General features: G+C 40.1%; 1 protein-coding gene across 1 annotated transcript in view; it reads left to right on the forward strand.

Moving 5' to 3' along the window:
- The first annotated feature begins 642 nt into the window (after positions 1-642).
- Positions 643-20,583, forward strand: part of hectd2 (HECT domain containing 2) — a 106,232-nt gene continuing 86,291 nt past the window's right edge. The window contains exons 1-2 of the mRNA XM_034184460.1: positions 643-1,170; positions 12,012-12,150. Coding sequence (XP_034040351.1) covers positions 922-1,170; positions 12,012-12,150 — 388 coding nt within the window. The 5' untranslated portion in view covers positions 643-921. The remainder of the gene's footprint in view (positions 1,171-12,011; positions 12,151-20,583) is intronic.

The raw sequence follows: 20,583 nt of genomic DNA on the forward strand, positions 1-20,583 counted from the left end.
TGTTTTTGTTACTGGGTGTGCACACACCCACATCTCACTGTTTGTGCTCCTCGCCAGCAGTACCAGATCCGACAGTCGGGGACGGTGATCACCTGGGAATTTGGGACTTGGCGGCTCCAGTATTCATCAGGTTCTGTGGCGGTGGAAATCGTGTGGTTACGGCTCTTCTCAGGACAGACGTCTTCTATCCTCGAGCCTGCCCACACGTCACCTTGGTGTATTGACTACTATCAGATTCTGTGATTGTCTGTATAATCGTTGTGCACATTCACAACATTAAATTGTTACCTTTTGGCTCATCTATTGACCGTTCATTTGCGCCCCCTGTTGTGGGTCCGTGTCACTACACTTTCCCCAACATTTACTAGTCCGTTATAATCTAATGACTCTTTTCAGAAACTTGTTGAAGAATTTTTACATCACAAACTTTAGTAAATGAGTGTCAGGATTTTTATGTATTTTAGATTTATTCTGCTAACCCTTATTTTGTATCTTGATTGTTTTTGTTTGTTTGTTTGTTTGGTTGAACGTTTGTAATTTTGCTTTCTAATATAAATTTGGTTTGCACCACAGCCACCATACAACAACGAAACTTATGTCTGTTGATCCCCGTCCTTTTATTGTGAACTGAAATATCTCACTTCCCGTGTGTGTGTGTGTGTGTGTGTGTGTGTGTGTGTGTGTGTGTGTGTGTGTGTGTGTGTGTGTGTGTGTGTGTGTGTGTGTTCTCTCTCCTCCCCTCTTCCTCCGAACATGGCGCCGGCTCTGAGCTGCGCTGCCTTCCACGCAGACGACACCGATCGGGACAGAAAGAAGAGGAAACGGAGGAGAAGCGGACACAGACCGCTGATGAAGGTCTTCTAAAAGCTTTCTATTTTTACTTTTTTCCACACTGAGACGCCTCCGCTGTCTTCGCGGTGCATGCCGGGAGCTTTACGCGCGGCTTTGGAGACGTTTACGCGTCAGTCTGTGCGTAACGGAGCTCCCACCTGTTGGACGGACTCGGTTCGGTCCGGGTTTGTTTGGGGAGCAGAAGGTGCGGAACCATGTGAGCAGGTGAAGACCCGCAGAGGAACCAAGGACAGGATGGACGGAGAACCCTGTCCACCGTCCGGAGGAGGAATGGACAGAGACAAACTGCCTCCCATCTACTCCAACTGTGCTCCAGCTGTAAGAAACTATCTATCTATCTATCTATCTATCTATCTATCTATCTATCTATCTATCTATCTATCTATCTATCTATCTATCTATCTATCTATCTATCTATCTATCTATCTATCTATCTATCTATCTATCTATCTATCTATCTATCTATCTATCTATCTATGACGCAGTGATAATATTTTAATTTACATTTTATTAGTTATATTTATAAATTACATTTAATACGTGAAAACGAGACATAATGGAGTAAAAATAAAACGTTGTTGAGTAATATTTCATTATACGTAAACATCCACAGCTATATTAACTTATAATTTTTTAATTAAAAATCATCGTTATTCAAAAAGAGATAAAACCGACAAAATCAAACACTTTAATGTGCATTTTGGACAAAAAAATATTCAACTAAACAACATTTAATACGTGAAAAAGACATAATAGGGTAAAAATAAAATATTACTGAGTAATATTTCATTATAAATACATTTAAATGATAGTCAACAAAGTCACAAGCAGTGAATTATACTCATAAATGAAATGTTTATACAGTAATACAAAAGTGCTTCAAAGTTTTTAAATTAAACTTGCTAAATTGCAACAAAATACATTTATAAGTAATATAAAATATTCAGAGTCTTTTATTTTACTCTATAAAATAGTAATAATCTCATTCATATTTCAGAGTAATGTATGTGCTTTAAGTCAAACGCAGTATTTTTGTGCTGCAGTGTGCGACACAGTAACAGTTCTGAGTCATTGTTTGGTCTTTTAAACTTCGTGTGACGGTGAAGCAGTGAGTCCTGATGACATCATCTCGACTGTGGATCCGGCTGATGTCATGTGTCTCTGTCAGGGAGAAGTAATGTGCCAATCCGGTGGTTCTGGCCAGTAAACAGTCTGTCATTTGTGTCTGCAAATGTTATAAAGCTTCAGTCTCACATGAAGTCCAACACCAAAAGTGGCTCCGCTCCCGGAAACGTACTAGAAGGGCGGTCCCAGCTCCGCCTTTCATCCCAGTCAGAGCTTTTTGATGTCATAAGACAAAGAATGAGACAAAACCATGTTTGTTGTTGTTCTTGGAGGTGTCACCAGGGGGAGTCATTGGTGGAACATGAACTTCAACACAGTGAAAAAGGAGCATTATGTGCTATCATCTTCTCCAAAACAGCAGGTGGCAGTAGTGAGCAGCTACACTGCTGGAAGTAACCAGGTCATCTTTGATGAGCGGAGGATAAGAAGATCACTGTTGTTGCAAGACTACCTGAAGCAGTTACTTTTAGGGACAGGATCCATAAAAACTTTATCAAACAGGATGAACAGTTCCACGTTAGCCATTTGGATTTCAGCCCGACTGGACCCCAGAGGGAAGTGAGGTCAAAAGGCTGTCCCCAGACCGACTCCAGGAACCATCCCCAGGCCGACTTCAGGAACTGTCCTCAGACCAACTCCAGAAACTGTCCCCAGGCTGACTCCAGGGACCTTCCTCAAACCAATTCCAGGAACCATCCTCAATCCAACTCCAGGAACTGGCCTGTCCATCACATTTTGCTCCACCCACACATTAGCTCGGTCAGGAGTGTTCAGCCACTCAGGAGTGGGCAGACACCAGACTGAAGCTGGTGATCTAAGCAGAACCACTGCTCCTCCAGGTCCCGAAGAACCAGCTGAGGTGGACCAGGTGTCTTGTTCGGTTTGGACGGGTTGTTGTGAGTCCAGCTGTGGGATCCAGGAGGAACCAGAGCATTTGAATGGTTGCGTGGAGTTCCAGCCCAGCAGCTGTCCTCTAATAATTAAAATGCAGACGTCATTAATTCTGGAGCGTGATTGAGGATAAATAATAATTATTTGCAGGCTGTTGATGTTGAGGCAGGAAGGAGGAGGAGCCTGTGTCTCCAGAGAGTGCTCCTCTGTGTCGCTGCACACAAAATGATATAATGACATGGAAAGAGCAGCAAAGTGCCAGCGCTATAATTTACTTCAGATTTTTCCTCTGGGTCTCGTTTCTGTGGAAACGTGGCTCTGATTCATTTTGAACGGGAGATTAAGCGTCTTCCTGATTTTGCTCCTTTTATCCTCTCGCTCGCTCACTAAACGTTTGTGGTTCTCCCCCTTAAGTTCTGCTCCTGCACACTGAGGTCCAGATATATTTGGAATTTGCTTTCAAACAACTCCGCGCACAGCCGTCCAATCACTGAGGGCCCTTAAAAACAGGCGACTACCAACAAAAATTAGCATTATTTCTGCATGTCGACTGAAGGTTTGGGCACACTGATGATTTCCATGATTTTCATTGGGTGTTTGGATCAGAAATTTAAGTTAAATAGTGCTTTCTGTGAACTTATGCCACCTGACTGCACATATTTTAACTCTCCGAGAACATCTGGACGCGGTGGAGGCACTGCGACTGTTTACAAAGAACAATATAAGTGTAAACGGGTCAATATGGCAACATCTTATATCAGCTTTGAGTCTCACTTATTTGACCTTCGCTCTGACCTCCCAGTGTTGTGCGCTGTTGTTTACAGACCCCCTAAGTATAACAAAGTTTTTAACAGTGATTTTGCTGATTTTCTGTCACAAATAATGCCAAACTATGATCGGATTTTAATAGTTGGTGATTTTAATATTCATGTTTGCTGTCCTCTGAAGCTGCTGGCCAATGATTTTTTAGATTTGATTGATTCTTTTAATTTTGTGCAGTCTGTGTCTCGTCTGACACAGGAACATGGGCACATTCTCAATCTTGTTTTAACTTATGGTTTTACTGTTTCTAATTTAGAGGTTTATGATGCTGTTTTTTTGGACCATATGCCCATTGTTTTTGACATGTCTCCTTTTTGTCATATGGTGAAATCTTGCGCTCCTACTCAGACCTGTCGTGTTTTTAATTTTTCCACTGCTGCTCAGTTCTCTGCTGCCTTTAACGCTGCGATCAGCCATTCTGAGTCTCGGCTTTAATTTAGATGTTGACTCCTTCACCTCTTGATTCAACTTGATCTGTCAGACTGTCTTAGATACCGTGGCTCCATTGAAAATGAAATCTTCCAAACGTTGCTCTGAGCCTTGGATAAATGATGTTACACGCACTGTCAGGCGCGAGTGTAGGAGAGCTGAGCGAAAGTGGAAGAAGGACAGACTTCAGTTGTCCTTCCAGTTACTGCGTGACTGTTGGCGTTTTTATTAGAAAACTATGAAGGCTGCTAAATTTAAGTACTTTTCTGATGTTATTGCTTCGAACTGTCATAATCCTCGTGTTCTTTTTAAGATTGTAAATTCTGTTTTACGTGCACCACAATTGGATTGTCTCGAGAGCTCCACTGAATTGTGTGAGAATTTTATGAGTTTTTTTCTTAGAAAGGTTGCTGGTATTAGGGCCCTCATTAGTTCTCCTGTTTATGACCCTTCTATCTCTGTGACATGCTCAGCTGTTTTTGACCAGTTTGAGTCTGTCAGTTTGCCGTCTTTGAGACATATTATTGATCATATGAAGCCTGCTGGTTCTCCAAATGACCCTTTGCCACCTCGTCTTCTTAAAGTTGTTGGCACCATTTGTATTGAATATTATTAATGGGAGTTTGGTTAATGGAATAGTGCCTACCAGTTTCAAGAATACAGTGGTAACCCCACTTATTAAGAAACCTGGCTTAGATTCTTCTGAACTTTCCAATTTTAGGTCAATTTCCAAACTTCCTTTACTCGCTAAAATTTCGAAAAAAAATTGTTTACTGCCAGTTGAGTTCTTTTCTTAATAATCATGACACCCTGGAGTTGTTTTAGTCTGGTTTTAAATCTCGTCACGCTATTCAGTCGGCACTGTTGTGGGTTTTTAACAATATTTTTTAGCTACTGATTCTGGTCATTGTGTTGTTTTAGTCCTGTTGGACCTGACAGCGGACTTCGATACAGTGGACCATCAGATCCTCTTGTCTCACCTGGAATACTGGGTGGGCATTAAGGGTGTTGTTATAGATTGGTTTAGCTCCTACTATCAGAGAGAAGTTTCTGTGTCTGCATTGAAGCTGTTGAATCTTGTGCAGTGCCCTTTACATGTGGGGTGCCTCAAGGCTCCATACTTGGCCCTCTTATTTTTTCTCTGTATCTACTCCCAATGTGATACATTTTTAGGAGACATGATATCTCATTTCATTTTTATGCTGATGACTGTCAGATTTATCTGCCACTGAAGCAGCATAATGCATACTCTGAGAACCATCTCCTAGAGTGCATTGGTGACATTAAGGCATGGTTGTCCATAAATTTTCTACACCTGAATGATAAAAAGACTGAGGTGCTGCTGTTTGGACCTAGTGACACTTCCAAAATCATTGTTGATCTGAGTCCCATGAGTCAGTATCTGACACAGACAGCAATAAACCTGGGTGTAAAACTGGACAGTGATCTTAAATTCGATGCTCAGATTAGGTCAGTAGTCAAGTCTAGTTTCTATCAACTTAGACAACTGGCCAAGGTGAAGCGATTTTTTACACGGCATCATTTTGAGATTTTAATCCATGCTTTTATCACTAATTGCCTGGACTATTGCAGTGCACTTTATATTGGGCTGAATCAGACTCTGCTTACTCGCCTACAGATGGTGCAGAATGCTGCTGCTTGACTTTTGGCTGGTGTTAGAAGGTGCGAGCACATTACAGCGGTTTTGGCCTCACTTCATTGGCTCCCAGTTTGTTTTAGAATTGATTTTAAAATTCTTTTATTTGTTTTTAAATGTCTTCATGGCCTTGCCCCGCTGTATCTGTCTGACCTGCTCCATTTATATGTCCCTTCACGCTCACTCAGGTCAGCTGATTTGTCACTGTTGGTTATCCCAAGGTCACAGAGGAAGCGTAGAGGTGACCGAGCTTTTTCAGTCGTTGCCACAAGACTGTGGAATGATCTTCCTTTGCACATTAAGAAGGCTGATTCTCTCTCTGTTTTTAAATCTTCTCTTAAAACACATTTCTTCTCTTTGGCTTTTAATGCAGTTTGACATGTTTTTTTTTTAGTGTTTCTGCTTTTAACTGTGGTTTATTTATTTATTTATTTTAACTTGCCTGTTCTTGTGGTGTACAGCGCTTTGGTTGTTGGTATGCATTTTAAAGTGCTTTATAAATTAATTGAGATTGAGATTGAGATTAAATATAACATATAGCACACAAACACAGTGATAGTTGAAAAGTGAAATGAAGTTTATAGGATTATCTGAGATTTTTCTTGGCCTGCTACTTCGGGCCTTAACTAGTACTGTGCCTGTGGTCTTCCATTTCCTCACTATGTTCCTCACAGTGGAAACTGACAGCTGAAATCTCTGAGATAGCTTTTTGTATCCTTCCCCTAAACCATGATGTTGAACAATCCTTGTTTTCAGGTCATTTGAGAGTTGTTTAGAGGCTTCCATGTTGCCACTCATTAGAAGAGATGCAAAGAGGAGAAACATTTGCAAATGGCCACCTTAAATACCCTTTCTCATGATTGGATTCACTTGTGTAAGGAGGTCAAGGGTCAATAAGCTTACCAAACCAATTTTGTGTTCCAATAATTAGTGCTAAATGTATTCAAAACAATAAAATGACAAGGGTGCCCAAATTTATGCACCCGCCCAATTTTGTTTAAATAATTATTGCACACTTTCTGTAAATCCTATAAACTTCATTTCACTTCTCAAATATCACTGTGTTTGTCTGCTATATGATATATTTAACTGAAATTTCTGATCCAGACAACCAATGATTTATGAAGGAAAATCATGAAAATTATCAGGGGTGACCAAACCTTTACATACACCTGTATATGACCAAATATCAGTCGGCCCTTCATCACTATGGCATCATACTTTCAAATGTGCCAGCTGAAATAATAAAAGCTGTGTCCACGTCCGAATATATATGGTCCTGATTACGTGAACTCTTTAAAGATTTCATCCGTATTTTGAGTGTGCACATTCATATCACCGCTCACAGCAACTCCACCCAAAAACAGCCGCACCCACAATAGAAGACACATTGATTTGAGTTCACTTCTATCCTTTAATATTCCAGGGCTTATTTTTTTCATCTCGTTCCATTTTAATCATAGTTTATCAGTGAGCGTGTATTTGCACATGTGCAGGCAGCAGCAGCGTGTCTCGCACAAAACAGAGGAAAACTCGCCTGTGTGAAAAATGTAAGTGGAGGTTTGATTCAGATGAGTGACAGTATCACTGAGCATCCACAAAGATCCCAAAAATAAAAATAAAAACACGTCAAAGTTATATTCTGACACCAAAGAAGATTCATATAAGATTCATATATTTTATGTTTTATTGCAGTTTTATCAACTGCAATAAAACATAAAAGTCTTAACTAAATCATGCAGTCACCTAATATAATGCTTTTCTTTCTTTTTTTTTGTGTGATTTTATATGAACAGGGATGAAAATAAAACATGGAAGAATCGTGAAAATAACTAATTATAAAAAACATGAAGATGAAAACTAATTATAATAAAAATATGAAGAAAACAAAATAAAAATATGAATATGAAAACTGAAAATAACTAATTTTAATAAAAATATGAAGATGAAAAACACTGAAAATGACTGTAATTCTAATAAAAAAAATCTGAAAATGAAAATTGAAAATAACTGTAATTATAATAAAAATATGAAGATGAAAAGCACTGAAAATAACTATAATTTTAATACAAATATGATAATGGAAAACAATGAAAATAACTAATTAAAAGATATGAAAATGAAAACTGAAAATAAGTATAATTTTAAAATTAATATGTGGCTGAAAAACAATGAAAATAACTACAATTATATAAAAATATGAAGATGAGAAAGACTGAAAATAACTATAATTTTAATACAAATATAAAGATGAAAATCACTGAAAATAACTATAATTTTAATACAAATATAAAGATGAAAATCACTGAAAATAACCATAAATCTAATAAAAATATGAAGATGAAAAACACTGAACAAACTATAACTATATAAAAAATATGAAGATAAAAACACTGAAAATAACTACAAATATAATAAACACATGAAGATGAGAAATACTGACAGTAACTATCATTTTAGAACTGTGAGGATGAAAAACACTGAAAATAACCATAAATCTAATTTAAAAAATATGAAGATGAAAAACACTGAAAATAACGATGTTAATACAAATATGAAGATGAAAAACAACATATGAAGATGAGAAACACTGACAATAGCTATCATTTTAAAACTAAGAGGATGAAAAACACTGAAAATAACCATAAATCTAATTAAAAAAATATGAAGATGAAAAACACTGAAAATAACCATGAATCTAATTAAATTATGAAGATTAAAAACACTGAAAATAACAATAATTCATACAAATATGAAGATGAAAAACACTGAAAATAACTATAATTTTCCTACAAATATAAAAATGAAAACACTGAAAATATCAATAAATGTAATAAAAATATGAAAATAAAAATACTGGATATAACTATAATTTTCATACAAATATGAAGATGAAAACAGTGAAAATAACAGTAATTTTTATACAAATATAAAGATGAAAACACTGAAAATAACAATCAATCTAATAAAAATATGAAGATAAAATGATGGATATAACTATAATTTTCATACAAATATGAAGATTAAAAACACTGAAAATAACTATTTCAATTTTATTTATTTTCATTTATATAGCGCCAAATAACAACAAAGTTGCCTCAAGGCACTTCACTCAAGTAAGGTCTAACCTTACCAACCCCCAGAGCAAGAACACAGGCGACAGTGGTATGGAAACTACAATTTTTAATCTCTTTGAGCCACTGCAGTCTGCTTGTAGAAAATATCATTCCACAGAGACGGCTCTCACTAAAGTGGTGAATAATCTTCTGCTTGCAATGGATTCGGACACCACTACGGTTCTGTTGCTGTTGGATCTCAGTGCTGCGTTTGATACCGTGTATCATCATATTCTACTCGATAAGATGGAAAATCATTTTGGGATTACTGGGAGTGCCCTTGCATGGTTGACATCATGCTTGACCAGTCGTTCTCACTGTGTTTTGTACAGTAACACTACCTCTAACCTTAGTGACATGAAATTTGGGGTTCCACAGGGATCCGTCTTAGCCCCCCTGCTTTTCTCCCTTTATATAGCAGCCCTTGGGCACATATTGTGGCGTTTTGGGATTACCTTTCACTGCTATGGTGATGATACTCAGTTATACATGCTGATAACTGCTGGGAATCTCATCCACATAAAATCCTTAGAAGATTGCCTTGCATCAGTGACAAGTTGGATGTCTAGCAATTTCCTGCTTTGAAACTCTGATAAGACTGAAATGATGGTTCTTGGTCCAGTGACACATCGTCATCAATGTGACCAGCTAACACTTAGCCTAGGCTTGTGTGTCATACATCACACTGAGAAAGTGAGGAACCTTTTTGATCTTGCATTGTCCTTTCATCTCCACATTAGACATATTACGAGAACTGCTTTCTTCCACCTGCAAAATATAGTGAAGTATCAGGCATGGCACAAACTGTATGGACACAACTGCGAACTCACACGAGTGATAGAGTTCAAAAAGAGGTTTAATGAGTACAACAGGGAGGTGGTCAGTACACGTGTGGTCCAGCAGTGTGGCAGAGGTAGCAGACGAGAGGCTGAGGCGTAGTCAATAAATAGGCACAGGTCAAAATACACAGTGTGAGGGCTATCAGAGGCAAGACAAACTCGAGGTCAAAAACAGGCAAAGTCAAAATACCAGCAGCCAAAACAGGACAAAACAAAGCATGAGATGAAGGCTGGAAAGTAACATGAAATCAACAATCTGGCAGTGAGCTGTAAGACTGTGGGGGCTTAAATAGGGAGCACACTAATCAAGGTGTGATGAAGTGCAGGTGTGTGGAAGGGTTTGGAAGGGAGCATGGCTGGGGAAGACAAAGGTAAGTGCAAGAGAGTGCAGTGAGACAAAAGCAAAGTGAACTGGGGCAAGATATCTAAGTGACTGAAAAACCAATGGTGCAAAATGTGAGGTGTTCAACAAACAGTAATTAACGTGAACAAAACAAAAGGGAAAAAACTAGGAAATAATGTGACTAAAGTAAATAGTGGGGAACAAGAAGATCAATGATTATAATCAAAACTAGAACATAACTGATACTGATTAAAATATAAAAGTAAATGCAATAACCAATAATGAGGTGACAACATAAACTAAAACTATGCCAAAAAAGAAATGAACAGAACGACAAAACCAGAGACTACAGAATAATGCAATAAATTCTGTGAAGACTTTCAAGTCCAGACTTAAGACACACTTATTTTCCATTTCATATGCCTAGCATACTAGCATAGTATGTTACTATGCTTTTTACTCTTTTAAATTCATTTTATTAATAAACAGGGCGTGCCGCGGTCTCAACTTTACCTAAATTCTGGGTCTGTTAGTGAGGTTTAGGGCTAGTGGCCGGGGATCACACTAGTATTTCTTCTGTTTTTCTTGTTGCTTAATGCTGAGAAATTATACTGTAATTGCTGTCTTTCTGCAGAAGTGTATTGCATTCACTGGATAAAAAAATTTGTCCACTGATCTTGTAATTACAAGAAAAGATCTGTAATTATGAGATCAGGCTATTTTTATTTTTATTTATTTATTTTGTGTGTGTGTGTGTGTGTGTGTGATTGCTTCTGTATGATGGGCTTCCGTACTTCCAGTCCCTCAGTATGACAAGCGTGAGAATTCCCGAGTCATAATCGAAAATCGGACAATTTGTAACCTCCGACACTGCACTGTGATCACACACCACGCGCACACAAAATGTGAATTTTCCCCAAAACTGTTCCTGGATGAATGAACTTTCCAGCAAGGCGGGCACCCACACTGACATGTGCCCGGCTGAGAATGAGCCCCGCTTTGTCCCTCAGTGGTCGGTGGGGCTGTGTGAGTGAAAGGTTGAAGTATGGAGGGGAACAAGACACATCTCATTTTGGTGAGATGCCCCCTGGACATTCATTCAGGAGCACCTGAGGGGAAAATCCACACTTTGTGTTTGATTACAGTGCGTTATCACCGGCTAACCTCAGCCCGCTTCTGTACTGAGGGACTGGAAGTACGGAAGTATGTATATAAAACATTTTACCCACTGATCTTTTCTCTTAATTACAAGATGAGTGGTCAATTTTTTTTTTTTTATCCAGTGAATGCAGTATGCTTCCGTATCATTCTGATGCCTTGTTTTTTTTTCTCTGTTTGAGGTGCGGCTCCATCCAAAGATGGGTGTGGTGTCTTCTTCTGCAACCCTTCCCTCCTGTGCACCAGCATGGACTCCCAAAATTTCCTGCTGATTCGTTTGGTGAATTGTTCTGTAATTTGTGTCTGTATCATGGCCCAAGCAGAGGGTCACCCCTTTGAGTTTGGTCTGCTTGAAGTTTCTTCCTCAAATCATTAGAGGGAGTTTTTTCTTACCACTGTTGCTCTGGGGGTTAGTAAAGTTAGACCTTACTTGTGTGAAGCGCCTTGAGGCAACTCTGTTGTGATTTGGCGCTATATAAATGAAAATAAATTGAATTGAATTTTAATAAAGAAAAATATGAAGCTCAAATACAGAAATTTGCTATAAATAGTACTTTTGCAGTTTTATTTTTTTTTATGTTTTTTGCCTGCTGTTGGTGCTTTGTGTCAGTAAGGTAGCTGGGGTTTGTTTTTCTCTGTAAGCAGGTTGGCTCTCCACTTACGGATCAGGGCGACCGGGTGCCACCTCTGTACGTTTCCTGTTTTTGGCTCCACGTCGTGTTTCTTGTTCGCTCAGTCGTCAGTGTTGTTTTAGTGATGATGTCATCTTACTGCACCAGGGTTTGGGGCACGGAGCCAAGCCGCCGTTTCCGTCTCTGGGCACCTTCATCTCCACACTGAGTCAGCGGCGGGACACAGGGGGGCGGGGCTTAGCAAGCATCTCTGGCACCATGACAACCAACACCAGCCTGAGACATGGTGAGTTCAGGACCCTGTAGCCTGTCTGCAGGAACTGAGTCATGATCACATGTTGGCAGCAATTTTTCAGAGCAAAATGGATTTTATTTCAGTGTGATGATTTCAAAGAGTCAGAAAGCAACTTGAAACTGTTGGTCATCACCTGAGGTCACCGGTTAGAGTCCGGGTCAGTCAGACAGGAAGTACCAGGATCCTAAAGGCTTGGACCTTCATTCTTCTGCAGATGTATTGGCATCAAGAGCTTCGTGATGTCTGACTGCAGCACTCAGGAGGTTGCATGAGAAGTTGGAGAATCTGGATTTGTATGGATACGGATGAAAATACAGGCTTTTAACATCTTCCTATGATGAACTTTTTGGGGGAGACTCATGACATGGAGCTCAGCCTGTGAGGTCCAGAGAGGTTTAGGGCAAGCTCACGGAGTCATGTGGTCACTGGACTGAGGTGGTTACTGAGGTCTCCGTAGGAGAATGAAGGTCCAGGTTGTAGGGGTCCTGGTGCTTCCATCTGACTGTATGTTTTGAGACCATACCATTAGAACCAAAGACTGGCTGTCTTTGGTTCCAGGTCTCTCCAGAGAGTCCTTGAGTTCTGCTGAGATGACGAACAAAAAAAAAAAAACACACAGAACTGCATTTGTGTCGTCAAAACTGGAGAAGTGAAACAGATCGGTAGGTTTGCATCACATTTGCACGTGTTGAAGTGGAGTTTATTTCTGACTGCTGTTGAACGCAGCGCTCACAGCCTGCTCTGTCGCCACGGCTACTGAAGCCAGAACAATTACAGCAACCTCCAAATTAAAACCATATGAACGTGAGTGCAGTCGGCATGTGACCGTGTGGAATTCTTCATTGCCTCAGTTTGGTTTTTTCATCCCCAAAGTACCACAGGAGGTGAGGATTCATTTTATTATTGTCAAATATGGATTTGGAAACACTGAGGATTTTAATTCAGGATAAGAAAAAATATAAACCTTTTCTTCACCAAAAACAGGAAAACTATGCTCTCTCTCTCTCTCTCTCTCTCTCTCTCTCTCTCTCTCTCTCTCTCTCTCTCTCTCTCTCTCTCTCTCTCTCTCTATATATATATATATACACTCACCAAAATATAAACGCAACACTTTTGGTTTTGCTCCCATTTTGTATGAGATGAACTCAAAGATCTAAAACTTTTTCCACATACACAATATCACCATTTCCCTCAAATATTTTTCACAAACCAGTCTAAATCTGTGATAGTGAGCAATTCTCCTTTGCTGAGATAATCCATCCCACCTCACAGGTGTGCCATATCAAGATGCTGATTAGACACCATGATTAGTGCACAGGTGTGCCTTAGACTGCCCACAATAAAAGGCCACTATGAAAGGTGCAGTTTTGTTTTATTGGGGGGGGGATACCAGTCAGTATCTGGTGTGACCACCATTTGCCACCGTGTGAACCGGGATTCATCCGTGAAGAGAACACCTCTCCAACATGCCAAACGCCAGTGAATGTGAGCATTTGCCCGTCAGGTCGAGACCCCGATGAGGACGACGAACATGCAGATGAGCTTCCCTGAGACGGTTTCTGACAGTTTGTGCAGAAATTCTTTGGTTATGCAAACCGATTGTTTCAGCAGCTGTCCGAGTGGCTGGTCTCAGACGATCTTGGAGGTGAACATGCTGGATGTGGAGGTCCTGGGCTGGTGTGGTTACACGTGGTCTGCGGTTGTGAGGCTGGTTGGATGTACTGCCAAATTCTCTGAAACGCCTTTGGAGACGGCTTATGGTAGAGAAATGAACATTCAATACATGAGCAACAGCTCTGGTTGACATTCCTGCTGTCAGCATGCCAATTGCACGCTCCCTCAAATCTTGCGACATCTGTGGCATTGTGCTGTGTGATAAAACTGCACCTTTCAGAGTGGCCTTTTATTGTGGACAGTCTAAGGCACACCTGTGCACTAATCATGGTGTCTAATCAGCATCTTGATATGGCACACCTGTGAGGTGGGATGGATTATCTCAGCAAAGGAGAAGTGCTCACTATCACAGATTTAGACTGGTTTGTGAACAATATTTGAGGGAAATGGTGATATTGTGTATGTGGAAAAAGTTTTAGATCTTTGAGTTCATCTCATACAAAATGGGAGCAAAACCAAAAGTGTTGCGTTTATATTTTTGTTGAGTGTGTATATATACAGCATAAGAAACAAACAACCCAACTGTGATTCATACATTCATTCATTCGTTCATTCATTCATCAATCAATCAATCAATCAATTTTTTTTTTATATAGCGCCAAATCACAACAAACAGTTGCCCCAAGGCGCTTTATATTGTAAGGCAAGGCCATACAATAATGATGTAAAACCCCAACGGTCAAAACGACCCCCTGTGAGCAAGCACTTGGCTACAGTGGGAAGGAAAAACTCCCTTTTAACAGGAAGAAACCTCCAGCAGAACCAGGCTCAGGGAGGGGCAGTCTTCTGCTGGGACTGGTTGGGGCTGAGGGAGAGAACCAGGAAAAAGACATGCTGTGGAGGGGAGCAGAGATCGATCACTAATGATTAAATGCAGAGTGGTGCATACAGAGCAAAAAGAGAAAGAAACAGTGCATCATGGGAACCCCCCAGCAGTCTACGTCTATAGCAGCATAACTAAGGGATGGTTCAGGGTCACCTGATCCAGCCCTAACTATAAGCTTTAGCAAAAAGGAAAGTTTTAAGCCTAATCTTAAAAGTAGAGAGGGTGTCTGTCTCCCTGATCTGAATTGGGAGCTGGTTCCACAGGAGAGGAGCCTGAAAGCTGAAGGCTCTGCCTCCCATTCTACTCTTACAAACCCTAGGAACTACAAGTAAGCCTGCAGTCTGAGAGCGAAGCGCTCTATTGGGGTGATATGGTACTACGAGGTCCCTAAGATAAGATGGGACCTGATTATTCAAAACCTTATAAGTAAGAAGAAGAATTTTAAATTCTATTCTAGAATTAACAGGAAGCCAATGAAGAGAGGCCAATATGGGTGAGATATGCTCTCTCCTTCTAGTCCCCGTCAGCACTCTAGCTGCAGCATTTTGAATTAACTGAAGGCTTTTTAGGGAACTTTTAGGACAACCTGATAATAATGAATTACAATAGTCCAGCCTAGAGGAAATAAATGCATGAATTAGTTTTTCAGCATCACTCTGAGACAAGACCTTTCTGATTTTAGAGATATTGCGTAAATGCAAAAAAGCAGTCCTACATATTTGTTTAATATGCGCTTTGAATGACATATCCTGATCAAAAATGACTCCAAGATTTCTCACAGTATTACTAGAGGTCAGGGTAATGCCATCCAGAGTAAGGATCTGGTTAGACACCATGTTTCTAAGATTTGTGGGGCCAAGTACAATAACTTCAGTTTTATCTGAGTTTAAAAGCAGGAAATTAGAGGTCATCCATGTCTTTATGTCTGTAAGACAATCCTGCAGTTTAGCTAATTGGTGTGTGTCCTCTGGCTTCATGGATAGATAAAGCTGGGTATCATCTGCGTAACAATGAAAATTTAAGCAATACCGTCTAATAATACTGCCTAAGGGAAGCATATATAAAGTGAATAAAATTGGTCCTAGCACAGAACCTTGTGGAACTCCATAATTAACTTTAGTCTGTGAAGAAGATTCCCCATTTACATGAACAAATTGTAATCTATTAGACAAATATGATTCAAACCACCGCAGCGCAGTGCCTTTAATACCTATGGCATGCTCTAATCTCTGTAATAAAATTTTATGGTCAACAGTATCAAAAGCAGCACTGAGGTCTAACAGAACAAGCACAGAGATGAGTCCACTGTCCGAGGCCATAAGAAGATCATTTGTAACCTTCACTAATGCTGTTTCTGTACTATGATGAATTCTAAAACCTGACTGAAACTCTTCAAATAGACCATTCCTCTGCAGATGATCAGTTAGCTGTTTTACAACTACCCTTTCAAGAATTTTTGAGAGAAAAGGAAGGTTGGAGATTGGCCTATAATTAGCTAAGATAGCTGGGTCAAGTGATGGCTTTTTAAGTAATGGTTTAATTACTGCCACCTTAAAAGCCTGTGGTACATAGCCAACTAACAAAGATAGATTGATCATATTTAAGATCGAAGCATTAAATAATGGTAGGGCTTCCTTGAGCAGCCTGGTAGGAATGGGGTCTAATAAACATGTTGATGGTTTGGATGAAGTAACTAATGAAAATAACTCAGACAGAACAATCGGAGAGAAAGAGTCTAACCAAATACCGGCATCACTGAAAGCAGCCAAAGATAACGATACGTCTTTGGGATGGTTATGAGTAATTTTTTCTCTAATAGTTAAAATTTTGTTAGCAAAGAAAGTCATGAACTCATTACTAGTTAAAGATAATGGAATACTCAGCTCAATAGAGCTCTGACTCTTTGTCAGCCTGGCTACAGTGCTGAAAAGAAACCTGGGGTTGTTCTTATTTTCTTCAATTAGTGATGAGTAGAAAGATGTCCTAGCTTTACGGAGGGCTTTTTTTATAGAGCAACAGACTCTTTTTCCAGGCTAAGTGAAGATCTTCTAAATTAGTGAGACGCCATTTCCTCTCCAACTTACGGGTTATCTGCTTTAAGCTACGAGTTTGAGAGTTATACCATGGAGTCAGACACTTCTGATTTAAAGCTCTCTTTTTCAGAGGAGCTACAGCATCCAAAGTTGTCTTCAATGAGGATGTAAAACTATTGACGAGATACTCTATCTCCCTTACAGAGTTTAGGTAGCTACTCTGCACTGTGTTGTTATATGGCATTAGAGAACATAAAGAAGGAATCATATCCTTAAACCTAGTTACAGTGCTTTCTGAAAGACTTCTAGTGTAATGAAACTTATTCCCTACTGCTGGGTAGTCCATCAGAGTAAATGTAAATGTTATTAAAAAATGATCAGACAGAAGGGAGTTTTCAGGGAATACTGTTAAGTCTTCTATTTCCATACCATAAGTCAGAACAAGATCTAAGATATGATTAAAGTGGTGGGTGGACTCATTTACTTTTTGAGCAAAGCCAATAGAGTCTAATAATAGATTAAATGCAGTGTTGAGGCTGTCACTCTCAGCATCTGTGTGGATGTTAAAATCGCCCACTGTAATTATCTTATCTGAGCTAAGCACTAAGTCAGACAAAAGGTCTGAAAATTCACAGAGAAACTCACAGTAACGACCAGGTGGACGATAGATAATAACAAATAAAACTGGTTTTTGGGACTTCCAATTTGGATGGACAAGACTAAGAGACAAGCTTTCAAATGAATTAAAGCTCTGTCTGGGTTTTTGATTAATTAATAAGCTGGAATGGAAGATTGCTGCTAATCCTCCGCCCCGGCCCGTGCTACGAGCATTCTGACAGTTAGTGTGACTCGGGGGTGTTGACTCATTTAAACTAACATATTCATCCTGCTGTAACCAGGTTTCTGTTAGGCAGAATAAATCAATATGTTGATCAATTATTATATCATTTACCAACAGGGACTTAGAAGAGAGAGACCTAATGTTTAATAGACCACATTTAACTGTTTTAGTCTGTGGTGCAGTTGAAGGTGCTATATTATTTTTTCTTTTTGAATTTTTATGCTTAAATAGATTTTTGCTGGTTATTGGTAGTCTGGGAGCAGGCACCGTCTCTACGGGGATGGGGTAATGAGGGGATGGCAGGGGGAGAGAAGCTGCAGAGAGGTGTGTAAGACTACAACTCTGCTTCCTGGTCCCAACCCTGGATAGTCACGGTTTGGAGGATTTAAGAAAATTAGCCAGATTTCTAGAAATGAGAGCTGCTCCATCCAAAGTGGGATGGATGCCGTCTCTCCTAACAAGACCAGGTTTTCCCCAGAAGCTTTGCCAATTATCTATGAAGCCCACCTCATTCATTCATTCATACATTTAATTTGTTAATATTCAACCATTTCTGCAAAACATAAAAAAATAAGTTGAGATGGGATCAATTTAGGGCTGATAATGGGGTAAAAACAACTAAAAAATGATCTTATTTTAAACAGGTGACTGTAATCATGATATGGTGCAAAAGCAATATCCATAAAAACTTAGTCTGAGGAACAAAGATGGTCAAAAGATCTCCAGTTTGTCGACAGGTGTGTGAGAATATTGAAATGTTTAAAAACAATGTTCCTGAAAGAAAGATGGCAGGAGAGATTTACATATTTCTCTCTTTCTACACTACAGAATGTCTTAAAACAAATCAAGGAATCTGAAGGAATTTCAGTGTATAATGTGCCCAAACCTAAACTGAATATCTGTGATGTCCGATCCTTCAGACAGCACTACATTGAGCAGTCATTCATCAATAGCTGATATAACCACATGGGCAAGAGATTACTTTGGGAAACCTTTGTCAAGCACTACAATGTATTTTACTGTAAAAACAGAGGCCTTACATCTAGAAGCAGCGTTGACCTCTCTGGACTCGGTGGCATCTGGGTTGGACCATCACACAGTGGAAGCGTATAGTGTGGTCAGGAACTATGGGGCAAAATAACACATGAACTCCTTCATCACATGATGTCCTCAATGGAAAAACTTGTCTGAGAAGGAACGACAACATCACAAAGCGGTAAATACTTTAGAGTCCCAACTTTTTTCTGATTTGGGTTGGAAAACCAAAATAAAGTACAGCTTCTATCAAAATAAATAACAATGTAAAATATTGTCAAGCTAATAGTAAGTCCTCTGTTGTCCTTATTGCATGCCGCACATCACAGCATCCAGCACAGTGCAGAACCACCTTGGATCTGGACACCCGGTCCATGATCCTGCAAGTTACCATCTATCTGACATGCCCGGGAGAAACATGGGCGTGTCCTCTGAATTCATCACTAATTAAATAACCTCAAGAATAACAAACACATTTGAGAGAAAACCTCCTTCTTTGTTTTTGTGTGGCGGGTGAGTCCACGCGGCTAACAGTTCCTGATCTGCTGATTAACCATCAGCACAAACAAAAACTGGGATGAACAGACAACACTTCAAGGTATCACTTGAGGATGATGAGGAGACATCAAAGGGTGTCCCAGGTGGACCTTTGATGGTGATGAGGAGGAGGAGGACAGGCTCCATTGAGGTGTTGAAGGTCATACATGTGATTAAAAGGCGTCATGGTGACCAGCGCTTGTTGCTAATTGGTGATGCACAAATTGAGAGGTAATTATGATGAGGACGACCACGAAGATTTCACAGAGGGTGGGAGGAACAAAGTGAGTGATGGCAACGTCACGTTTCTCTCTTCTTCTTTTTCTGTGGAAGGTGTGGCCTAACATTGGAGGTGTGGCGTAACTTTGGTGTCTGTTTCTCTTTACAGAACAGAATAAAAGCTCATCATATTCAGGTCGATGCTCCCACTTTTGTTGTAGCGCCACCAGGAGGTCACAGCTTCACCTCAAGCAGCACAGTCATCAAGTCAAGCATCTTCTCTCGGATTTGCTTCTGGCCTTCTGTGAGATCAGAAGATGAGAGTGCTGATTGGGTTAGGGTTAGGGTTCAGGTTAGGGTTTAAGGTAAAGGTATGTTTAGATGTATGTATGTATGTTTAGAGTTTGGGTTAGGCGGTACTGGTAGTGGTAGAGTTACTGTATTGTTAGGGTGCATTTCCGAGTTACTGCCACCAGAATTAGGGGTTAAGGTGTTATTAGGGGTTAGGTTGGGGAGTTAGAGGTTAGGGTTGGGTTAGGGTTAAGGTTGAGGAGTTAGGGTTGGGGTTAGGTTAAGGTTAAGGTTGGGTGGTGAGGGTACTGTTAGTGTTAACATTGGGGAGTTATGGTTAGGGTTGGGATAGGTTTAAGTTTGGGGAGTTAGGGTTAGGGTTAAGGTTGGGGAGTTAGGGTTAGGGTTGAGAGTTAGGGTTAAGGTTGGGTTAAGGTTAAGGTTGGGGAGTTAGGGTTAGGGTTGGGTTATGGTTAAGGTTGGGTGGTGAGTGTACGGTTAGTGTTAAAGTTGGGGAGTTAGGGTTAGGGTTTGGTTAGGGTTAAGTTTGGGGAGTTAGGGTTAGGGTTGGGGAGTCAGGGTTAGGTTTGGGGAGTTAGGGTTAGGGTTAAGGTTGGGGAGTTAGGATTAGGGTTGTGTTAGGGTTAAGGTTGGGGAGTTAGGGTTAGGGAAGGGTCAGTGTTAAGGTTGGGGAGATAGGGTTAGGTTAAGGTTAAGGTTGGGGAGTTAGGGTTAGGGCTGGGTTAGGGTTAAGGTTGGGGAGTTAGGGTTAGGGTTGGGTTAAGGTTGGGGAGTTAGGGTTAGGGTTGGGTAAAGGTTAAGGTTGGGGAGTTAGGGTTAGGGTTGGGTTAAGGTTTTTCGAGTTAGGGTTAGGGTTGGATTAGGGTTAAGGTTGGGGAGTTAGGGTTTCTCCACATTCAGATGTGGGATCATACACAAATTTCTTCTTCTGGGATGATATCTGTCTG

The sequence above is a fragment of the Thalassophryne amazonica genome, chromosome 13 (assembly GCF_902500255.1).
Source record: "Thalassophryne amazonica chromosome 13, fThaAma1.1, whole genome shotgun sequence".
Taxonomy (NCBI): domain Eukaryota; kingdom Metazoa; phylum Chordata; class Actinopteri; order Batrachoidiformes; family Batrachoididae; genus Thalassophryne; species Thalassophryne amazonica.